The 23,864-nt window shown below is 39.0% G+C and overlaps 2 protein-coding genes across 4 annotated transcripts; one reads left to right on the plus strand and one right to left on the minus strand.

The window, feature by feature from the left end:
* The first annotated feature begins 112 nt into the window (after window positions 1–112).
* LOC6582527 (nuclear migration protein nudC) lies at window positions 113–12,054 on the plus strand. 2 transcript variants are annotated; one of them, XM_002008192.4, is made up of 5 exons: window positions 115–329; window positions 547–830; window positions 892–1,087; window positions 11,314–11,711; window positions 11,778–12,054. In XM_002008192.4, exons 1-5 carry the CDS (start codon window positions 255–257, stop codon window positions 11,827–11,829), a joined length of 1,005 nt encoding a protein of 334 aa, XP_002008228.1. In that variant the 5' UTR covers window positions 115–254; the 3' UTR covers window positions 11,830–12,054. The 2 variants fall into 2 exon arrangements, with proteins under 2 accessions (XP_032587106.1, XP_002008228.1); XM_032731215.2 differs by lacking the exons at window positions 11,314–11,711; window positions 11,778–12,054 and adding an exon at window positions 1,155–1,431 and having other exon boundaries at window positions 113–329.
* LOC6582528 (sericin-2) lies at window positions 1,878–22,189 on the minus strand. 2 transcript variants are annotated; one of them, XM_015162493.3, is made up of 4 exons: window positions 21,978–22,189; window positions 3,035–3,295; window positions 2,535–2,949; window positions 1,878–2,451 (listed from the first exon to the last, which is right to left on the minus strand). In XM_015162493.3, the coding sequence occupies exons 1-4, from the start codon at window positions 21,996–21,998 to the stop codon at window positions 2,423–2,425; spliced, it is 726 nt and encodes a 241-aa protein (XP_015017979.1). In that variant the 5' UTR covers window positions 21,999–22,189; the 3' UTR covers window positions 1,878–2,422. The 2 variants fall into 2 exon arrangements, with proteins under 2 accessions (XP_015017979.1, XP_002008229.1); XM_002008193.4 differs by lacking the exon at window positions 21,978–22,189 and adding an exon at window positions 4,461–4,827.
* Between the last annotated feature and the right edge of the window lie 1,675 nt (window positions 22,190–23,864).

Here is a 23,864-nt window from a genome sequence, read left to right on the forward strand (position 1 = left end):
GATCAAGAGCTAGCTGATATGAAAATATATTGCATTCGACATGTATCGAAATGAGTAAAATGTTGTGGTAGCACTGTTTATTGTTTTGTGTAAACGATATTTTTGTCTGTTATTAAGCTGGTCACACTCACAGTCGCCGGCAGTCACTTGTCACCCCAAAACAATATTCAATTCGGAAATTTCCAGAAAAAGAACAAAACTAACGTAAATAAATATTAAAAAAGTTTACTATTTACAAAATAGAAGGAAACACAATGTCCGCCAATGAAGATCAGTTTGACAACATATTGCTCGCTTTAGCAGAGAAGCATCGAGGCGGAGTGCCCGAAGTAAGTTTTTTCTCTGGAACTGGAAGCATGGCACACAGAATCATGGAATTGTTTACGAATCCTTTGTTAAAGCCAATGTATATTTAGCAAGTTGATTAAAAATAACATCAGAGTGCTTTTGAGCATATGTGCAACGTAAACACGCCATGCGTTTTTGTGCCGGCCAACGGCAATGACAAACAAATATAAAACCACGTTTTTTCCATGCTTTTTGTAGTTTCTGCATACATTGGCCAGTTTCTTGCGTCGGAAGACAGATTTCTACACAGGTGCCAAGCAAGCTGAGTGGGAGAAAATGCTGCTGGATGTGTTCCGCAAGGAGTCCAAACTGGCCATGGCTGCCCATGAGGAGAAGCTGAAAGCACGCGAAGCTACACAACGTCTAAAGGACGAAAAGGAGCGAGCAGAGCGCGAGGCGCGTCAAAAGGAAATGGACGATAATAAGATTTGTGATATTAGCGATGAAGAGGCCGCAGCCATTATCAAGGAGGAGGAGGACAAGTTAGTTAGACTATAATATTATAAAGGAGCAGACAATTTAATGTGTTCCAATCTCTTCTAGAAAACGTCAGCAGCTGTTGGATGGCGCTGCCGGAGACTCGGCGCGTGTGACAGCAGTCAATGAGGAACTATCCAAGCCCATAGAAAAGGTGGATGATGACACCGAAAAGGATGAGTTGGGCAAATTGCAGCCGAATTCTGGCAATGGCTGCACTCTAGACAAATACATGTGGACACAGACACTGCAGGAGGTGGAGGTGAGTTAAGGCTCTTTTAATTTAAATATATCTCTGAGTCTAAGAAAACTCTTATCATATGAAATAGATAGATTCTCTTTTTTAGTCAGCAGCTCTAAAACTGTATATTGAAGGTCTAAGCGTGTGATATTGGATTTATTGGACTTGAACTTATGTTAACTGTATACAAAATTCCAAATGTTATAGTTTGTTTTTAGTTGAGCTTATGTTTAATGTATAAGAAAAACTGTTCCAAATGATGTATGACGCACATTGTACAGATGAGGAGAAAGTCTTTGCGGCTTTTAATTTGTTTTTGGGTTTTACCAATATATTCCTCTCAAAGAGCTTATCTAAGTCATGAATATGCGACTAGAATTTATATTTGATGTCTGGAACGCTCAGAAACCTATCGAAGTTGGATGATATTCATAAAATATATTCCCTACTCGTTAAATCAAATTATTCTTATGTTAAAAACATCCCCAATTGATGGATTTTTAGTTTACAATTGGTTTTATATAGGCGACGTTGTTTCTGAAGCTTCCGCCAGATGTTATTGTTGGTCTATGTTTGTTGTTGCCAGGTTGTTGTTGATCCAGGTTGGTTATTGTTGTAACGTATGTTTTTAATTGTTGCTAAGGTGATCAGCTACTGTGTGTACGTGTTTTAAAGCAGGTGCTGCTAAACGCTTCAGCAGCTAAACTCCCTCTCACTGCAGAGGGCATGACTCATAGGTAGACAAGAAGAGCAGAATGCTTGACCTCCGTTTGAGTTCATGACTCATAGAAGTAAAAGAATTCCCAACATATTTTGTGTCATACAATTTTAATTCTGTTTATTTTGACATATCACAGGGCTAAAAAACTTAATTGTTTAATTGAAAAATACACTTCCTTCTCTGAATAGACATTAAAGAACTAATCATATTTTTCATATATCATCATATATATACATACATATCTGTACATGTACCTACATATATATGTGTTTGTTTGTGTATATTGGCTATTCGGCATTCACTTCAGTATCTGTCAATCCATGGTCCAGGTCATTGCTGTGATACAGTTGGTTGATCCACTAATTTAACGCTAATTAATTGTAATTGTAAGTTCGCTTAATACTAGTACGACGCAGGCCATACAAAAATTTCGCTTCTCAGAACAATTGGTGTGTGTAATAAATAACTTAAGCAACTAGCACAAAAAAGACGATGACAACGCATATAACAATAATAATAATTGACACGGAAGTACAATAAATAATAAACTAAGAAGCCACGATATATATAGGATTATATATATATATGGGGCGTGGTTGCGCCTCTCCGAATTCTAAGCACGACACGCAATTGCGTTAGCTCTTGGGCATATCACGAGCGCGCACTGCAAATGGAGAAGAAGTAAAGAGAATACGTTAGCTGAGCCAATCCAGCTGAGACCGAGTTGAGTATATCGAGCCAACTTACTCTCGAGTGCATAGACCATGCCCATGATGAGCAGCATGAAGATGGTGCTCATGCTGACAATGAGAACCGTCACCTGTCGTCCGCGATCGCAGAGGCCACGCTTGGGCTTCTTGGCGCCGCCTGGTTCGCCATTAACCATGGTGAAGTGCATGGAGCTGGCTATGGACACGGTGTCCAGGTCTTTGGTGCGTATGTACTGCAGATTGGGATCAGCATCGATGGGAATGACTGCATCCTTGGCGTGGCTGGCCAATGCCAGATTCGCATTGTAATTGGCCGACGAGGAGCTGTGGCCGTGCACACTGGGCAGCTGCTCCGACAGCAGCATCTTGTGCTGCCGCTCCTGTTTCTTGTGTATCTCGGCGAATCGTTCCAGATTCGCGGCCGTCAGCAGCAACGAGCCGGATGTGGCGCTCTGTGTGGGTGAAAATGCCAAATGAGTCACAATTCATGTTGTGGTTGCTCGATATGGATGATTTGTGGCTCATCTTACTACTCACCCGTGTGCTGTTGTTGCTGTCGCTGGAGCCCTGTGACGAGCGTGATCCGCGCTTGGCAGCCGCCAAGACAGCCGCCGCAGCAGCCGCTGTGACAGCTGCGCTAGTTCCATTCGAATTGGTTGTGGAGTGGATGCTGCGCTGTGCAAGCGTTGGCGGATTTGAGCTCGATTTGTTGGACGATTTCGAGGAGCTCGCCGAGCTGATGGCCGAGCTGCTAGAGGAGACGAGCGAGGCGCGTGGTATGTGCCAATAATCCTGCATCTGCGAGAGCAAAAGATATTGTTGAGATGCAAGTTTGGATATGAGTTCAGGAAGTTATATAGATCAACTAGAATTGAGATTAGACGGGAGATAGGGATATATTCTTATACATATATAATCCCAGACCTCGCTCTAGACTCTTCTGGGTTCTGTAATTCCAATTTACACATATGTCATATATGAAATTCAAATTCGATTGCCTTCGTTATGGGCTCTTCATATACATGAGCTTTTATTCTTATATAATCTACTTATATAGGCCCTGCCTTTATGAATTTTTCTATGGCTAACTAGTCGAGATTTTGGCACTTTGGCATTTCTTATGATAATTTCTTTGTCTAGTGCCTGCCCTTTTTTCCCATAATTTGCAAATGTCATTTGGCAGTCGGCTATGCCGCTCGACTTAAAATCTGTTTTATGTGTTTTTTATTTATTTTATTTTATTTTGTTGTTGCTTTATTACAGTTTGAGTTTGAAACTTTTTCATTTTGGTTTGTTGAACATAAAAAGTGAACTTTCGAGTCTGCGCTGGCTGTCTGTCCGCTGGTCGTTGTCTGTTGGCTGGCTGGCAACCCGTTTGATATTTATGGACTGATATTTGCCTGGCACACGGCTTTTAAAAGGCAGATTCGCATTCTATTATTTATTCAGCTAGTTTTTTGTTGTTGTTATTGTTATTAATGGAACTTCTCTGGTTCGATTTGGATTGCTTTTGTTGTTTTTGGCTTTAATCTTCTGCCTTTCTCATTTTATTGGCAGGCACTCTTCGAAATGCAAATGACAATTTCTTGTTGTTGGTTTTTTCCTTGCTTCTTGTTTTTTTTTTATTATTTTAATTTTATAATTATTGCAATTAATGAAATTAATTCTAAATTTGTTGCACGCACGCACAGACACTTGTCAAGTTCGTTGCCTAAGTCTTTTGTTTGCGTGCACACATATATTTGAGTCTTTTTTATTTCTGATTTAAGTATATTGTGTAAAGATCGTTTTAAGCATGCGGAAGTCTTATCAGCGCTCAAAAATATTTTTATTTATATATGTATCTGTTTTTGTATGCAGCATTTTTTCTTTTTTTTTATTTATTTTATTTTATTTATTTAATTTTTCAACTGGTTTTTCAACAGGCTTTGTATTTTTTTTTTTTTTATTTTTTTTTACTTACTTTTTGTTGTGTTTTTGTTTTTGGCAAATTTACTTAGCTTATCTAAGTAATTATCACACACAATTGAAACTTATTTATAATATCACAAATTCTGCTTATATGTTTATATATATATTTATATCTTTTTATTGATATTTATGCCAGTTGTCAGTCTTTTTGATTGGGCACAAAACACTCAACTGGGCGTCAGTCGCTGTTTTGGACCGTTCTTTTAGTTTGTTAATTGATTGCTTGGCGACTTTATAGTCTTGAATTGTTGTATTCAAATGTATTTATTTTTCTTTTCTAGTTTTTATAACTTCTATTTTTAGCACGCGCTAAAAAAACAGAACCGATCTAAACGGCGTCAAGAATCAATCTGAAGCAAACGGCGCGCGCCGAGCAGCTGAACTGCCCAGAGCAAACGGTCTGATGTTGCTGCTGCTGCTGCTGCTGCGCTGCTTGCGTTGGCGTTGACGTTGGCGTTGGCGTCGACATCGTCGTTGACGCTAACGTTAACGTTGATGTTAAAAGCTGTCGACAGGTTGTTTGCTTTGCGATGCGCAAACTTTTTGCTGTTGTTCTCGTTGTTTGTTGTTTGTGGCTCGATAGCTACTTTCTTGCCGGATTTTACATGTCATAACAGCTGCGGCTGCTGCGACTGCTCATTGTGCTATATTTATAGCACAGAACATTCTCTTGATCAATTGCCGCCTTATGGCGTGGGCAGTTAAACAACCAGGCAGGTAGTGGAGCATCCCCTCTGCCCTCTGCCTAGCTCTTGGTATTAATTTGAAATTTGCCGCGCTGTCACTTTGATGTTCTCTGCCTCAGCTACTTTCTCAGTTCTCTCTATAAATAGACGACATCATCTCAAATGCCTGACGGCCTCGTTGCCTCGCTTGCCCTTTTGCTATGGCCCGTGGGCAAATTCGCTGGCAAATTGAGCTGCAACTCATTTCAACTCTCAACTGTAGTTTTGGGCTCTTGTTTAATCGCTTTTTGTTGTATATTGAGATATTGAATCCCACGGCGCAGCCAACACAAGAGCCGATGAAGGGCCCACAGCGTGGGTGTATTGTTGCCCAGATCCGGCTTCATAAAGATGATTTAAGTATATGATATGTATATTTTTTCTTCATTTTTGTAATTGCTAAAAGGCTGCATAGCACGCCCTTTTCTTGTTAGCCAATTAATTGGCACAGTTTGCCTCCAAAGAAAAATAAAAAATAAAATACATCATAGATCATTAATTTCTTATTATTTTATTCTTTTTTATGTTTTCTTATTTTTGGCAAACTTGAATATATTAAACTGAGTTTATTAAATTTATTATATGGCTGTTGTGGAATATTAACATGAACATTTAACGTCAAGTTTTTGCCTAAGAAGCGCTAAATAATAAAATGAAGCTGACAGCAAACCTGCTCTAAATTCTAGACATTAAATTTAAAATCTGGATTCCCAAAGTCTGAAATTAAGGAATTAGACGAATATTTATATCAAAATGCCAAGAGATTGTTAGACTCAATTAATTGTTCGATAATTGCTTATATTGTCACACTGTGCCAATTGTTGTGGCAAATAAATTGTTACACATTTTGTTTGCTGTGCCAACAACGACAACAACAACAACAATTCAGCAAATTTGTCTTCAGTTTTTGCTCTCTTGTTTTATGCCCCTTGAGCAGGCAGCTTGTTATCACCTTTTAAGTGAGACAAGTGAGTGTTGCCCAGCTGCTTGACTCTACAGCTATACATACATAAATGTAAATGTATGTGTGCACATATGTATATGTATCTCCTAAATCAGCTGAGTTGACAAAGATTTAGACTGACACTGCCAGTTACCAGCGCAGAATCACAGCAAGCAAACACTTTAGCCAAATGGAATCGAGATGAATTTGAATTGAGCTAAGCTAAGAGCTGAGCCGAGCGAATCAACAACAGCAACACAAGCTACACAGCAGCACAGAATAGCAACAACAACAACAACAACAACAACAAGAGCAACATCAACCAATCCAATCCAATTCATAGCAGTCTACAGTCATAGCCAATACGTTAAGTCAACAACATTCACCAAAAGCAAAACGTTGTGGCTTCTTCGCTGCGCGCCGAGCCAAAACAAACAATTCTTCATGTTGTTTTTGTTGCATATAATTAAGCATGCAAAAAAGCACACACACCCATATATATACATAGTAGCGAACGTCAATAGAATATCTGCCCATAAAATAAATATATATACCTAAATGTTATATATATATCTATATCTATATTGTGTGCAGAGATTCTATTGACGTTCGTTAGCCGGCTGTTATGCGAGGCATTTTAATATTAAGCCGTTCTGCAGCCAAAGTTTAATAGCAGTTTCATTTTGGGTGACATTAGCTCAACATTTTTGACGCGCTATAACAGCTTAGGGAATTCCCCACTACACAATACGGCTCATTGATACGCGTCACTGCTTACACGTTCAAACAATAAATATGAAATTAAATATTGAAAATATGAATAAAGCACTAAATATTTGCATGCGAACTTTAATTTGGGTATTTACTTAAAATAAAGGACAAAATAAAAGAATGTCAGATAATTGTCAAAATTTCCCTCTTTGAAATAAAGTAAATACTTTTGCCGTCTTCTATTAGCCTATGCAGAATATCGCCTAGCATTTTAAATGCTCCTCTCTATTGAACAAATATCCCTATGCATGTAAATACTATCGATAGCTTGCACATTTCATTTTTGAATACTCATCGATACCTGGATCACAATATATCCTTTAATTTTCCCATTTCTGTTCGCCTAAAAGGCCCAAAATTATATCGATGCCAGAGCGCATCACTTAATAGGTAAATCGATGCCTGCGCATGTTATATGGAATGTTTATCGCTCGATGTTCTTTCAAAATGCCATAGCAAAACAACAGAAAGATAATATCACAATAGCCGCAGTTGGAAGCTCGCTTTGTATAACAGCATTTGTCGTAGCTAATTTCGGCGATTAGCGCTTTAGAGAAAATTTGCCTGGGGGCATCTGAACACGAGCTCAACGCCAATCAATAATGCTGAAAAACCAAGCACAGCTGATTCTTCACTGAGTCATCGGGTAAACGGAAATACTACGCTGAAATTCTTAATGACGTCAATTGTTCATTAATATTTTGTGGGTTTTTCTAGCTAATTATGAGCAAAACAGGCAGCTTAATAAGAAAATGAAACTACATTTACGAGCATTTCTTTATGGCACTCGTAAAGTTAGTTATGCATTAAAGTGAAGGCTCCATATGGACTCGAACTCTAAATTTGTCAACTGTGTGTGGAATGACCGAAGACAAAACGATCTTCAACAATGACAATTACAAAAAATTTACACCTGGAGAATGTCGCTCAAATAGGTAAATGAACTTTTGATAGTGTGCTATAGTTCTATTCATTTTTGTTCTGCCGGAGATCCGTGTTAGCGTGAATTTTGTTTTGGCATCTTGTGGTTTCTGGTAGATATAGCGCTCGTTGTCTTAATTGGTTTCTAATGCCTAATTTGTATCACATTTTTTCAGTTTGCATAATCCCGGGCTATCGATCAATCGGAATTGAGTTATGAATAGCGTTCATTTATGCTAATATGTCTCCAAGTAGGCCAATAAGCTGTCGCATGGCTTTAGCTGTTGTGACTGATCTCTGGGAATTCTTTATGGGGGTCTTAACTGCTACCGGATCTGTGCGAACTCTCAGCTTTAGAGTGAACAACAATTTCAATTGGTACACACACACACACTTACACAGAGGGAGACAGACAGATTGAGCACTTGAGCTACGTATTTTGGTGTGTTTTATTCGTCTGAAACTAGTTTGCAGCTTGGTCGCCATTCTAATCAGATTTAAGCAATTCAATTGATGATTTGGCTGTCAAGTGGCGACGACACCGATCTACTCCAATATACTATGCTAGACGATCAGTTCTGATTCAGGTTTTATTTTATTAAGGGGCACCTTTCGGAGCTCTGATAATGTTATCGACGCAGTCGCGCCACTCACTCGACTTCGGCTAGTTTTGAAAAGTTTTTTTTTTCTATCTTATTTTTTTTATTCTTATTTTTGTTTTAGTTTATTTTATTTTTTTTATTTTTTTTGCATTTTTGATTGTTTCCACGCTGGTTTGGAGATCGGGGTTTCGTGCCAGGCACCGTGTTGCTTCTTTCAGCATAAATTATACGTCACACATACATATTTAAGAAAAGTCAAGCGAACTTTTAGTTGTTGTCGATTTTGTTTCGAAATTCGTAGAATTATTCAAAGCGCGACAACAAATACAGTTAACTGATTTTTTTTCCCCATATTTTATATGAATATTTTGTAAAAATTTCTTTCACTTTATCTAATTTTAATAAGCCCTTAATATAGAAATCAAGCGTGGATTTATAGTTGCCAAGTTGAGGAATTGGTGCACAGCAGTTCTTGATGATCGATTAGCTGACTATCGATTAATGCAGGCAGACGTTATTTGCATAATCAGCAACTCTCAGACTTGGTGTCTGCCTCAGTGTCTATTAGAGGCTCGCTTCTCCATCTCCATCTCGCTCACGCACACATGCGCACTCCCTCGCTGCTCATAAGTGTGCCACAGGTTTTTGGCACGTTAATCATTAATTCAAATGCGACACCTTTTCCGTATGCTTTGAACTTTGACTGACGACTAAATGGTTGCTTGTCCATGTTGTTGTCGCTGTATTTGTTTTTGTCTTAGCTTTGTTGGCATCATTTTTTTTTAGCCGCATCATATTTGAGCTTTGTTGCTGTCTTCATAGCTTTCAGCACGCCCATTTGCATGAACTATTGTTTGCATTTAATTTTGATGCCGTGTTTTAATTTGCCCCTTTGTCAGTGTTGGTGTATATGTCTGTGTGTGTGTGTGTGTGTATATGATTTGTGTAAATTTCCTAGTTGTAAGCGAGTCGTATGGCCATACAGAATAGAACTGTTGTTTGCACAACCTTCGCAACACTGTGAAAGCTTCGGAGTTTCAACGAAAAATTCCCTTTCGAATATCGCAGCACACGCCGAAAGGCCATTAACCGATATCGGTAGCCGTTTCGAGTCGAGATTAGCAATTACAAACAAACACACACACACCTGTTTCATAATGCAGTAACAGCTGCTAACAGCAGTCATACTCTGGTAATTGCAGCCATGTTAAGTGTGAGTGTTGTTCTTGCTAATTGCCATCACCCACACATTTGCTGAGCTCAACCGTTTACATCCGCGTCGTCCGCCGTGCTTCAGAAATCTCAATTGACATCCGCTTCAGTTTCAATTTTGACACATTTTTAAGTCCAATTTGTCAAAAATGTGTGAGCAATGCGTCGGCGACAAGCTTCGATTGAAACCTCCACATTGTCGCACAAAGCACAAAGATTATTGTGCATGGCGCTCATCGCTATTTGAGATGCTTTAGTTGTGAACGGAATGCCCCGATCATAATCATGCTCATCTCTAGCGCTTGCTGTTGTTATGTTGGCCGCCCGTTGTGTTTGCGCTACTGTTGCTGCTACTTGTTTGCTATATTGTTGGAGCACCTTGGGCACCCACACACACACACACACACAAACACAAACAAAACACACACGCAGATTTGAGCAGATGTGCACGCACGAATCTTCGTGTCGTGCTGCGGACTTGGTCGGCTGCGGCTGCTGACTTTGTCTTCTTCAACGAAAGCGTCCTTGACGCTGTAGCTTTTGTCTGATTTTTAATTAAAGAGCCGCGTGAGCCGCTAGCATTGTTGTTTGCCAGTTGTCGACACCAACTGCGACTGCGTTTCCACATGCGACGACGACTGTGGCAAGTGGGTCGCTCGCTGTTGTCGTTTCTAATTGATTGCAGTGTTCTCAGCTGGTTGGGCTGAGTATCTAATAACTTAGGCTTTAATTATGTATGTTGCCGCTGCTGCTGCGTTTTTTATCTATTTTTTTTTTTTTTTTTTTCATTTAAAGTTTTCTCACATTATTAATTTTTCTATTAAAGTTAATAGAAAAGGTGCTAATATATATATATATATATATATATGATTAATGGACAGCGGGCATATCATTTTAGACGCTACTGTAATTGCTTTGAACTTTGGAACAGGCCTCATTCAATTAGCTGCCCTCGTTGTTGTTGTTGTTGTTACGGAGGTTGCGGTTGCCGTTGCATTGTTCGTCACTCTCGACTTTGGCGCAAATCCAGGCAACCTGTTGAGCAACATTCCAAGCACTGCTCCTGTGCACTGTGTGCAACCGGATCTGGCTACATATGTGCATATATACATAGGCATAATAAAACAACCGCTGTACGTCCTTGAACTCTGCAAGGCATGCCAAGCAGTTAAGCTAGATTCCCGTTGAATGCAGACCAAGCCTCAGTCCTTGAGGCAGGCCTGATCTGGACCTGGGTGAAGGGCAGCTCCAGTTTTCTGATTGCAGCTGGCGATACAAGACGTGCCTCTTGGCGTCTTGTGTGAGTTTTATTTATAGACCGTTTTTCGTTATTAGCTGCCTCAAGGCTGTCCAAAGCACTGGGCATCAGCAACAGCAAGAGCATCAGAGCATCATCATCAGCAACATCAACATCAACAATTGTTATTTCTGTTGACTTTGTTACGTAGCCACTAGAATGTCGAAGGCATTCAGATCATTAATCACAAATTACATGAACCGGAGATGTTTGCCTCCGTTACGATACGTGCTCATAATTGTTTGCAATTGGTTTTGCTCTGCAGTCAACGTCGAAGTCGGAGTCGAGCTCAAACTCGAATTCGAATTCGACTCGGAGATATCTTGGATCTTCATGAACAACTTTAACTGGTTATCTACACATTCTAATTGCAGCTGAAGATTCCCTTCAATGTGCCGTTCGCTTTGCGTGCCCGCGACATTGTGGTCAACATCGGCAAGAAGACATTGAAGGTGGGCATCAAAGGTCAAGAGCCGGTCATCGACGGCGAGCTGTATGCCGAGGTCAAGCAGGAGGAATCGCTTTGGGTGATCCAAGATAACAAAACGGTGGTCATTACACTCGAGAAGATCAATCGCATGAATTGGTGGAGTCGTTTGGTTACAACCGATCCGGAAATATCCACTCGCAAAATCAATCCAGAGTCATCAAAACTATCAGATCTGGATGGCGAAACGCGTAGCATGGTGGAGAAAATGATGTACGATCAGCGCCAGAAGGAGATGGGTTTGCCCACCAGTGAGGATCGCAAGAAACAGGATATACTAGAGAAGTAAGTGAATGATCTCGCTCACTCTCACTCTCAGCTCTGAGTAATGCTTATCTTTCATCTTCACAGATTCAAGCAACAGCATCCCGAAATGGATTTCTCTAAATGCAAATTCAATTAGGATGTAGAACATTCTTTCCGATTCTACAAATCTTCTCTACTTCAGTATCTAAAACACTGACTCAAATACACATAAACACTCACACACACACCTACGCACACATTTGAAATGTGTTTAGCATTTTCTAACACTAAAACTTATAGATTAAAAGCAATTTATTAAACATGTGAAATATAACAAATTGTGAACAAATGCCGATGCCGTTTTACATATGTTAATAATCAAGTTTTTTATTTTTTTATTTTGGTGGGGTTATTTGTGAAAGCGAAAAGTTTCTATGATAGATCTATGGCGGGTCGCTCTATCAACAGCTTAAGCAAAAATAAAAGAATACGGAATTTAAATAAAAACTCGACTGATTTCGGTGGGAGCGACCCGAAGACACGATCTTAGCCGTGCGATAAAAGTAATTTTTCATTTTTATTGCTGCTTAAATGCAATTAATTTCGTGCTAATTTGTTGCTTTCATTCGTTCGCCCAATTCTCAGCGCGGTTTTGTTTCGGACTGCCCGTAAATGATATGGCCATGGTTGGGGCGAATGGAGAATATCGAATTGAGTCGCGTTGTATCGGTGTATAAAGTTCTCAGGCTATGTTTAATGATGGATTCGAGCTGGTAGATAGATCGATCGAACTATTCTACAGATAGTTCTCTGTTCTAGGTGTTTCTGCTACTTCAGCCGGTATTTTCAGTAGTTCTCTGGGTCATTGCCTCGATCTGTATACCCATTTAACCCGTTTCAGAGCTGTGCCATAAATTTACTTGGTTTCAGTTTGGTGCTTATGTTCTTTGTTTTTTTTTTTAAATAGCTGTAAAGTGCTAAGCTAAATTTTTTTTGTTAAATGCCTAATTTGTTTTTTCGCTATCAGCAAGAAATCAAAGCTAACACGCGTCAAAATTCAACATCTATCGAATGTCTCGATCAGAGAAGAACGTCGCCCGCATTGGTTAAATTAATCGACGGTTGAAATCTAGGCAGCTTAACTACATTTGCATATCGTCGTTGTAAACGATTGTTGTCATTAGTAGAGAATGTCTTCTGTGGAATATCGATTAAAGCAGATTAACAAATGTAGATATCGTTTCTAATGAATTTTGCCTCCTTCTGCAGGCTATCGATTAAAGTGGCTTTAGATATCGTCTCTAAGTTTACCAGTGTCATTAGAGGTGTTTGTGTCCTTTGAAATATCGATTACTTAAAACAATTTCAGTTTAACTGCAATTGTACTCGTCTCCTGTAGGGTATCGATTAAACAGATCCGTAACGGCTTTAAAGCCACTAAATCGCATTTGCATACCGCTGCAAATGAACATTCGCAATGGCGTTGCTTTTTATTGTGTACAATTTCAACATGTTATGAAAAATGCATTAGAGGCGGGCAGTAAAAAATATAAAATGCCGCAAACGAAATGCAATCAACGTACAATGTACCAGATTTTCTTCTTTTGTTTAAGCCAAATTGGGTTAAGCTAATGTTATAGAGTGGAAACACTTTGATTACATCAACAATCAGAAATCTCTATACATATAATTAAAATAAATAGCTAGGTAGTCATGATATTTAACCTTTTGGAGCGTGGCCAAGGCTAATATTTCTATTCGGCAATTGTTTCCGATTGCCCGCCGCCTGTTCCGCTTCGCTGCTCAACTCTAGATCACAGCTCAAATCCCCAAATTAGAAAATATGGCAGATACGCCCCGTTGTTGTACATGCAAAGTCGTAGTTTAATAGCCCATTAATTAAGTATAAATTTACTTTAAGCTGTGTTCAACAAGCCGCAAAAAAGCACTAATTGATAAATTGATGCCACCAGCCACACACTGGGAATAGAGCATTCAAACAAAGGAAGAATAAGAAGAAGAGTTAAGAGTGAAGAAAAATAGAAAAAGAAGTGCAACATTTAAATTGCCTTTGGCGTGTGGGTGGCTGCAATTGATTAATAATTAAACAAAAATTAATTAAGTTCTGACAAATTTCGCACAGCTGGAATCGTGGCATATCTCACGTCCAAGTCCAACAAATCTAATAAAACATTTAAAGTCGAGAATCAACCTTCAACCGGATTCGTTTTAGATGTAGCTTTGCTTTAATTTATTTGTATTTTTGTTTGCCTTGTTAATGGGGCGCTACACATTCGAAAGTACAGACTGCTTTCATATTCAGCATCCGTTTATTTTTTGGGGAATTTGGCAATTAGCCAAGTAGTCAAGCCACTACAGTGAAAGCCATTGAAATGCGGTTAAGATAAGGAATGGAATCACAATCAAATTAAAACATGTTTGCCGAATAGAGAGAGAACGAGAGAGATGCTGCTAGACTGTCGAAAATATAAATAACCATAAGTGCGCTATACCGTTAATTGACCTTCAGATTCATTTGAACTCCTATAGGTAAAAAAAAACTCCTTGTAAAGAATATGCTGGGGCTGGTGCTGGAGCTGATGAGGCTGGGACAGCGATTGAACTGTTAAATGACGCACGTGATGAATTGTGTCTGGTGAAGAGGCAGAGACCCAATAAATACATAAACAGACAAATATATAAATTTTCCAACCGTCGTATGCCATAAATAACGAATCCGGGTGCCTTGCTGAGAGACTTTGACTGTGGCTGTTGAGTGCCGGCCCCGCCATACCCTTTGTGCCATGCTCGAGGCTTTGCTGTTGTTTGTTCTCGTTGTGTTATTTGTGCTAATAACTCTTGTTGTTGTATTTGCTATTTCGAGTGTTTCCCACATCATCAAATCAAAAGTTACATACACACATGCATAGATATATGTGTGTGTATGTGTGGGGCGTACTCAGTCGCGTGGGTTATTTCACAGACTGTCTCCGTCTGGGCTTTGGGGTCTGTTGCCTGCTGTCTGATGTCTGGAGTCGCGTAATTGCTACTCATTTGTTATTTTTAGCATTAAATCTTGTTAATGCCGTCGCGCGCAGCCATTGCGGCCCATTAACTATAACAGTCGACCGACTTGAATGTTTATTTTTATGCACGCGTCATGCTGCCTGCTCGGCCACACCGTCCCTTCGCCCCTTGGCCATAACAGAAACAAAAGACTTAGGCAACGAACTTCTTTCAGGTCTGCAGACAGCTGCCATCACATTTGGTTGGTCAGTTTAAAAACGGAAACACTAGACGCTGACATCTTGAAGGTCAGCCCTGAGCCAAACAGCCCACCAGCTAGCCAGCCAACCATACAATTACCTCCACTTTACAAGCTCCAACAAAAACTGCTGCAACTGTAACTGACAAAAAAAAAAAACACAATGTCTGAATCATTTCGAACTGGGGTGTGTGTTGGCCGCGCCGCCACGAATTGAGATATCGAAACGTTAGCCATGGGAGGCTCGATCAGCGCGATCAGCGCCGTCTGCGTCAGGTCTGCTGTTGCCAAGTGTGCCGCCTGTTGGTGGGCTTGTCACGGCGCCAATGAACTGTGAAGTGTCAGCGACTGCCACCGTGGCCTGCCTCGCCTCTGCTTGGCATGCAAATGCCGCTTGGCAGCTTGTCCATGACGAAGATGCGCCTAGATTAATGTCATAGCTTTAGCTCTGGCTCTTGCATCAGCCAAACGTTCTGCATTGGTTTGCATGCCAATGCCTACATATCCGGCTGACAGTCACAATAGGTGACTGTGCTCCCGGACCTCGTCGAGCACTCAGTCGCCCACATCGCAAGAATCCCATTCACTTTGCCAACTGCCGACTGCCTGCAGGAATTTCGCAATTTGCTTTGCTTATCGTCCGTTATATTTGCAATGCTAATGGGCTCAACTGCAACTGCGGGCAAATGCAGGTCTGGCAACGCTGTTATAACAGCTGAACGCAAACCTCAAACTGTTATACAAACAAAAAACAAAGTTACAATGAAATCTGGTTAGCTTTATGTCGTATATATTAATCAATCAAAAGGCAGCTGCAAAGAAGTCGAAACTGTTATACAGAAGAAGATTCAAGCAATGCTAAAAATAGTGTGATACAGCGAGCGATTACTGTTATATGTACATACTGTTATACAGAGTGATGTGCAGCATTTTAGAGATATATACAAAATGAACCCTCTAGCTGATATCTAAATATGCACTGATGGTGCTATACTAATTGGAAATATGCTCTATGACTTATAGATTGTTATATAATACTCTTGCTTAAGTTGTTATACAATTAATTACTAGACTCTATGAAGTCAATTGAAAACTGTTATACTATTGGCTGCTAAACAAGCTTTATGGAACTCCATCGGCTGCAGCTGCTGCATAGCTGGTTTGCTGCGATATTTATCACGAGATTGTCCGTTTTTGGCGTGGCTTTTTTCTTTTATCTGAACTATGACTAATCTGCAGGTATTTAGAGTGCTAGAGTGGCCATTGTGTATTGTATTGCATTGCATTGGCTATTCCATCGATAAGGCGAAGACAAATGTTGGCCACTTGGAAAGCTCGTGGGTGGCAGCCGACCACCATATTGAGCCAGATAATCGCCTTTATTAGCAACAATGGATAAATTGGCATTTGCAAATCGTTTCGGCGGTTCTTTATGCTGGCGTTAATCGTCTGGGAATGTTGTGAAAGGCAGTCGATGATGCATCGCATCGCATCGAAATACGAATGCCTAATGAAGATGCGCTTGCTAATGTGTTCAGCAGAACTCGGCTCGGAGCACATTCAATGAATAATCATCGAGTAATTACAGTTGTGCAAGATTTACGGAAGACAACAAGTTGATTAAACTCTTGAATACATTCGAAAGTATTATTGTATACATATATGCCAGAGGGAAGACAGAATATCAGAGAATATCTCTAAAATAATGCATGATTCATTCCCATATTCGGGAATTTCTCGCTCAGCTTTAGATAAGCTTTGTAACTCACCCAAATATCCGACTAAATTCACACTCGATAGCTAAATGCTTGTGTCGATTATTTAACATTTCTGCCTTTGCGTATTTCATTAACTAATTGATGGGCAAGCAAGTGCTCAATGCTCAAACGAGATCCCCAATTAGAGAGTCTCTGATGATCGGCAGCAACTTAGCTCTGTGGACTGAGTGACCTTTTATACACTCCCAGCTCAATCAAACAACTCAAATTAAGTCGAGTGTGACTTTCGTAACTGCCTTATATGCATAGCTATAGCATACACGTATTTGTGATCCATGCTTCGGCTTGACATGGGAAATGCCCCCAGATATTCAAAGGTGGCAGATGCCACACAATCCCTATATAAAGAGTTGGGGAGTTAATGGCTGTGCCAACTTAGCGAGTAAATACTGTGGGTGCTGCACCATTATAAATTTGCATTCCAAATGAGGGAAGTGTATTGAGGCTTTGTTGTAGCATCGCCTATAGTAAATCAAGTTGCTCAAATCTAAGCTAAATCAGAGCTAAGCTAGTTAACTGTTATTGAGCTCGTAATGCAGCGTGTATTGATAAGAATTGAGCTTTTCTTTAATGTCGTTCAAGCTTGAATAAATTTTATAAATATATTTTAGCAAATCTATATCTTATAATATACACAGCTCAATTTCTAAGGCAAAATGTACCGTTTTATTTATTTTATAGCATGTATTGTACAGCAGTTCTATTTTTATGACCGCAGCTGTATATATTTATAGGTATTTCAAAAAGTCTCTAGAAAAAACTATAAAACCTAATTGGCATATTTCATAAAATATCCAAGTGTAAAAATTAGTTTTAAAGTTAATTAGGTTTTTTCCTGGATTTCATTTTTAAATTCATTTTAAAAATACCTTTACAGTTTTATTTTAATTTTAATAGAGTATAAATATTCTACTTGAAGTTCATTTAGTTATTTTCGATTTGAAGTTCATTTAGTTTTTTCTCTATTTTCTATTTGCTGTGGCTATAATTTTCTATTTACTTTGACACCTTTTCTGGCTGTCTGTCCGTATGCTCGTCTGTCCAGCTGTCTGTCAGTTTGTTGCTCTCCGTCGACATTTGCATAGCAAACAGCGTGGAAAAGAGCGCGACTGACTGTTTGCCAAGCGAACACACAGAACAGCTGAGCAGCGGAGCAGAGCGCAGGGGCAGAGGCAGAGGCAGAGGCAGAGGCAGAGACGGAGGCGGCAGCAGAGATAGAGACAGAGACCGAGACAGACGTCGCCAAAATGCCTCGCTGCCCCCGGCCCTCCCACTGAACAGCGGCTGCGTCGCCGGCGCTTAGCGTGTTCATGTAAATTTGACCTTGACACAATTACGTTTCACAACAGCTAAGGCAAACAAATGAGGCGGGGGCGACAGTAAACCGCTCGGTGGGGCGGGGCAGCAGGGCGGGCTGGCTTGGCTTGAGCATGAGCACATGTGGCGATAACAATACAGCTGGATAGAGTGCGAGAGTGAAAGAGAAAGGGAGAGTGTGAGCATGAGGTGCTGATGTCGGCGAAGTGTGTGAGGCGCAAAGAGTGAGAGGCGCAGAGAGCGAATGAGCGATCAAGCGACTCGCGTAATAATTCAAACACAGCTCAAGTGCGGGGCCAACTAAACATAAAAAAAAAACAAAACAAAACGGCTGCTGGCGTCGCAGTCAGCGTCGCTGCCGGTAGCGCTGCTGCAGTTTCATATCGAAAGAATCGCACGCTCTGAACTTTAGCAATGTCTATAAGCAAATATATGCATTGCACAATCGACTAAATAAGATTCGAAAAAGCTAATAAAAGAAGCGGGAGAATTTAGCAATTCAAATATTGAAACACACTTCATTGTGCATATACTCAGATATACATATATATGCCTTCTCATTATATAGCAACAGTAAGGAGCTAGCCATAAAGTTCCAATGATAAGATCAAAGTCGATTCGCCGACAAATTGAGTCATCTCCCGAATCCGAATAAGAACCGTAGCAGAGCCACGCTGGCTGGCACATCTTTTGGCCAGCAAATTAATTTCCATTTCGCTTTTTGCCTTAAAGCAATTTCAATTTTTATTATTAATTTGTTAGCACATTTTTCAATCTCTGATGCGATGCGATGCGATGCGACGCGATCCGATGTCATGTTTTATAGCCGGCACGTGGAAGAGTTTCATAAATATGCATAGGCCAAGTCCCTCTCGACTAATCCCAGTGAGAATGTCACGCTTTGTTGTCATTACCAGAGAAAACACTTTAAAAATTATAATTAATTTACATAAATATGCTCCTTTTTTTTTTTTTGACAAAGCAAATGCTAAATGATATTTGGAATATGGATGATAAAGCTGCCATATAACCAATTAAAGAGCAAAAGAATATTTATGCCTGACACGCAGCATTTACTATTAAAATGCTAAGAGATCTATAAATAGAATAGGTAAGCATATAATGGTAGTCGAGTTTGGAGTGTTTGACGGTGATAGATATATATCTATACAATAATATATGCTATATAAATATTCTTCCTGCTCAAACATATCCTTATATATTTAGTGGGCTTCTAGTCACTTTTATCTGCCCCAAAAATCTCTTTAAATATATAAAAAGGTAAAGGCCTTGACTCACAAATTGCATAATTTTTAGACTTATGCAAAATGCAATTGCATAATTAATTAATTCATATTGTATAACACTTGAATACACTTCAGTTATTTATAATTTTAATTTTTATTTGTATGTAAAGTATTTTTAATAATTATATTTTTAAATTGTCTGCGGCATTAAAATTCTTGCAATTAAAGTATAAAAACAAAAAACAAAACAAAAGACTTGAGACACAAACTTGCGCCTTCTCATTTTATTGGCAAAGCGATAAAAAATGTATTTAAATTGGATTTCGAAAGTGAAAAGCGACAGATGCGACGGCAGACATATGCGGAGCTGCCATTCACAGCATCAGTTGCACACAAAAAAGGAGCCAGCCAGCCTCTTCAAGGCGCTTATATGTGTATCTCTTACAGTTTAAAAGAGAATTGTTGTTGTTGTTGTTGTTCAGCTCATCTTAAATTGGATTCTGTTTGGCTGCCGCATTCTGATTTGGAGCCCGAATTCGACAATGTTGCTTCCCCATTCGCGTTCCATTCGCTCCAAAAATTTGGCTCAGTGGGCGGGCTGCTGGTGTGTGGTTGTTGTTGTCGTTGTTGTTGTTGTGTCTGTCAATTGTGGAGTGGCAAAAACTTCTGCCTGCCTTTCAAATGTCTGGGAATGCGTACGAGTCGAGCGACACGTGTATAAATACTGTGAGAGACTTTTTTTTCTCATCTCAATTGAAATGAAAAATGTCAAAGCAAATTGAGGAACTGAACAATTCATAATTTTCAAATAACAAATTGAATGGCCATTAAATGCCAGACGGTCGCTAACCAAGCCAAAATCGTATCGAATCGCCAGACAATATGAAAAATGCTAAGCAACAATTGGCCAACATTTAACATTTACTTTGGCCGCAAAATAAATTTTTTTTTTTTTGTCGGCTTGTGAATTGTGCACAAGGTTATCAAACAAACAGCAACAACAAACACTACAACAACAACAGAATTAAATTGAATGCAATTAAAGTTTGCATTGAAAGCCAAATTTTTGGGGGCCTTTTGTTCAACAATTTTAATAATCGAATGCAATTTTTGTGTATTTAATTCATTTTGCCACTTTGAGCCGACAGCAGCAGCAGCAACAGCAACAGCAACAACAACATCAACAATTACAGCAACAACAGCTTTTGGGTGTGCTTCAATATTTAATAGAATCACTGCCCACAGCTGATTCGTTTATATTGAACATGCACTTGTTCTTAAGTTTATAATTACATAATTGGATTATCATTAAGGCCTGTGAGGAAATCTCAAGTTGTTAGTTCAATTTTGCACGGTTATCGATTAAACTGTAAAAAGCCTAGAATATGCTGCATTTTTTTTTTTTTTAATATGACCTTTTATTCTAGTACTTTGTTCTCTACGCCCTTCTATGCAGTTTCCATTGCATCCATTCAATCTCTGTCTATTTCTCTCTCTCTCCCCCACTCTCTGGGTAATAATTTGAGCTTATAATATTCAACTTTCATTATAATTAGAATTTTCACTATATATGTATATATTTAGCAATGCTTATAAATCATAATCAAATGGCATGTGCCAAAAAAGTACACAAAGTCTATACTCTTCAATGTCTACTATTTATTATAAATAACTTATTGTTAAAATTTACATATGTAAACAATTATTGTAGAGAAACGAAGTTGAATATATGTAAAATTTCAATAATTTACCTATTTATCAACTGTTGGTTTTTGTCTTCTCTAATTTCTATCTATTTATATACGTTAATATATTCGTTTATCTATCTATTTATGTATCTATATATTTGTGTTATTTTTACTTCATTTATTTTTTTTCCTAATTAACGGTTTTAATCATTATAAATCTTCTTAATGATTACAATCTTCATATTTTCAATATGAGCATATGAGAATCATGAATTTTTCTCTATTTTCACACAACAAACGAATTTTGAATTCTATTAGATTTTTTTTATGGATATTTTATATTATATTATATTAAACGATATTAAAAAATATTCCCTTATAAATTCTTCATCTTTTTACTTACTTCTTTTAATTCACAATATTCCTTTGGATTTTATGAAAATCTCATTTTCTCTTTTCCCGTCTGCTCCTACCTATTTTTTTTTTTGTTTTCTCAATAATTAAAGCTGATAATAATTAAATTTAAACTGTAAACACTTTTGTGGAGTTTCAACTGGAAAGGTGATGCCAAAGTTATATATGCCTGAATTTTTCTTCTATTTTTCGGGTCAGACCTTTATCTTTCCTTAAATCTGTCCCTTACGTGCGCTGCAATATGCAACGTAAAGATGAGACAACAACAGCAACAGCAGCAACAACAACAATACCGAATGAGGTGTCGAAAATCTCTGCATAATAATGATGATGATCATACTAATAATGACGATGATGTGCATAAAGTGCCAAAGCCTTAAGCAAAACAAACAAATTGTAAACAAGTTTCTTGCGCCTCGGCCCACTACACAACAATGTGTACAACTTGTCACGCAGCTGTAAATGGCGTTGTTGTTGTTGTTGTTGCTGCTGTTGTTACTTAGCCTAGTTAACTTGTCATACAATACTACAAAAAGCCATTTTTTTTGCCAAATTTATTTTGGAATATTTGTTTTTGTTTTTGTTTTTCGATTTACCTGTTTTGCAGGCGCATCCATCGTTGACAAATTTATGTATATATATATATATATACAGGTATATAGACGTGTGTAGTTATATATAGTTGGATAGGTCGGGAAGTCACTTATTGAACACTTTTGGAGTCTTTACACCTTTTTTCGGCTTTTACTCTGGGCGTGTTTGTGTTTATTTAAAACTTTTTGTAAGTTTTATTTTTAAATTTTGTTGGGTTTTTTTAGTTGTAATTTTTATTTGAAGGGCAAACACGAATTGTTATTGTTGTTGTTGTTATCGTTTATTTGTGTCACTTGTCGTTACTTTATTTTGTTCGTAGTTTGATTTTCGGTTTTTATTGATGTTTCTTTATTTCTTTTTATTTTTTTCGCACTAAAATTTGCAGTAAATTGTTGTTAGACTTTATTTTTGCCTTTTTTATATTTTTGCGAAATCAACTGGCTGCAATACAGCTTTGACTTGGCCGCCACTTGTGCTTGTGTTACCGTTACAGATTCGTATTGATGCACTTGCAACAATTTGGGGCAACACTTTGAGCCGCCGCAAGCAACTTGAGCAAATCTTTTCGCATTCCCCACCGGATGGATAAACTTGTTGGGGATTTTTCGAAAAATTTACTTTTGCTCATGCGTTTTCTCACTGGCCAACTGATTGCGGCTGGCTGACTGACTGACTGAGTGACTGACTGAATGAATGACTGACTGACTGGCTGGTTGGTTGACTGGCTGCTGCTGCTGCTGGTGCTGCTGCGCGTGCACACTCCGTTGCGGCTGTGCTGAGACTAACTGAGACGCCAGCCGCCCGACAGCTCAAGTATTAAAAAGCATTAAACATTACCGCGCATTGTTGTTGTGGTTGGCTTTGTCTGTGCTTGTGTTTGTGGTTGTGGTAGTGGCTGTTGCTCTGGCACTAGTGTAAACCTACACACACACACGCACACACACTCTGACAACTTCAGCTGTGAACTTTGTGTTAATGCCAAAAAGCAACCAACGAACGTAGCGAATTTTGAACGCCCGCAAGTGGGCAAGTCTAAGTGGCTCCAATTGCTGGGTGGGTGGTTTGTGGGTGCTCGGCTGGTTAGTTGTGCCAGCCGGCACGTTGCTTGTGGAGGCCTAGCAGCCGCAGCCGAAGCAGCAGCAGCAGCAACCTTAGCTGCCTGCAGCCGATTTCACAGTCTTCAACAGCAGAACAAAAGCCACGGACCAAGGTCATTTGCGTTAGTTTCCGTTTCTCTTCTCGCTCTTCTCGCTTTTCGGCTTCGTTTGATCCAAACGCAATTGTGCAATGCATTTTTAAGTGTCAGAGATCTACCCCAATTGAATGCAGAAGAGATGAGCATTTCAGTGAGTCACATTGTGAAATTATCAGCTGACGTTGAGCACGTAGGCTACATACAGCACACACTCTCACTCTCTCTCTCTCTCTCTTTCTCTTTCTTTCTTGCTGTCTGGGGCAGGGCTGACCTTGACACATTTCCCAGACCGTAAAGTCAACGACCCAGTTGAAAGTGCTTGCCATGCGCAGCGTGAGTGGCTGCCTTAAAGGCGTGAATTGCTAACAAAAGACTCTGGCAACGAACTTGAACTATTTGTTTAGGCCAGAAAAATGCGTGTAATAACTGATAATAGATGGCGCTAATGAAGACAAAGAATGGTTATTTAGGCTTTAATTAAGATAAATTTCAATTTGAATTGTGTAAGATATTAGATGTGAATATTGATGAAATATGGGCTTTAATTAGGAAATTTAGATATGAATATAATATATAGATATGAAACAAAGTATTACAAATATTTAACGTTTTTAAATGACTTTTTAGATTTCCTCTGAAGCTTAAAGAAATCCATATATGTGTGTTTAAAATATATTTTTAATCTAATATTTAT

Source organism: Drosophila mojavensis, unplaced genomic scaffold (assembly GCF_018153725.1).
Source record: "Drosophila mojavensis isolate 15081-1352.22 unplaced genomic scaffold, ASM1815372v1 contig_74, whole genome shotgun sequence".
Taxonomy (NCBI): Eukaryota; Metazoa; Arthropoda; class Insecta; order Diptera; family Drosophilidae; genus Drosophila; species Drosophila mojavensis.

Excerpts from the sequence above, each read along its gene's own strand:
- LOC6582527 (XM_002008192.4), top strand. The coding sequence starts at position 255 with ATGTCCGCCAATGAAGATCAGTTTGACAACATATTGCTCGCTTTAGCA. Across the intron at positions 831-891 it reads ATCAAGGAGGAGGAGGACAA|AAAACGTCAGCAGCTGTTGG; the intron begins GTTAGTTAGACT and ends AATCTCTTCTAG. Across the intron at positions 1,088-11,313 it reads AGACACTGCAGGAGGTGGAG|CTGAAGATTCCCTTCAATGT; the intron begins GTGAGTTAAGGC and ends TTCTAATTGCAG.
- LOC6582528 (XM_015162493.3), bottom strand. The coding sequence starts at position 21,998 with ATGGATGCGCCTGCAAAACAG. Across the intron at positions 2,950-3,034 it reads ACAGCAACAACAGCACACGG|AGCGCCACATCCGGCTCGTT; the intron begins GTGAGTAGTAAG and ends TCACCCACACAG. Across the intron at positions 2,452-2,534 it reads CATGGTCTATGCACTCGAGA|TGCGCGCTCGTGATATGCCC; the intron begins GTAAGTTGGCTC and ends CTCCATTTGCAG.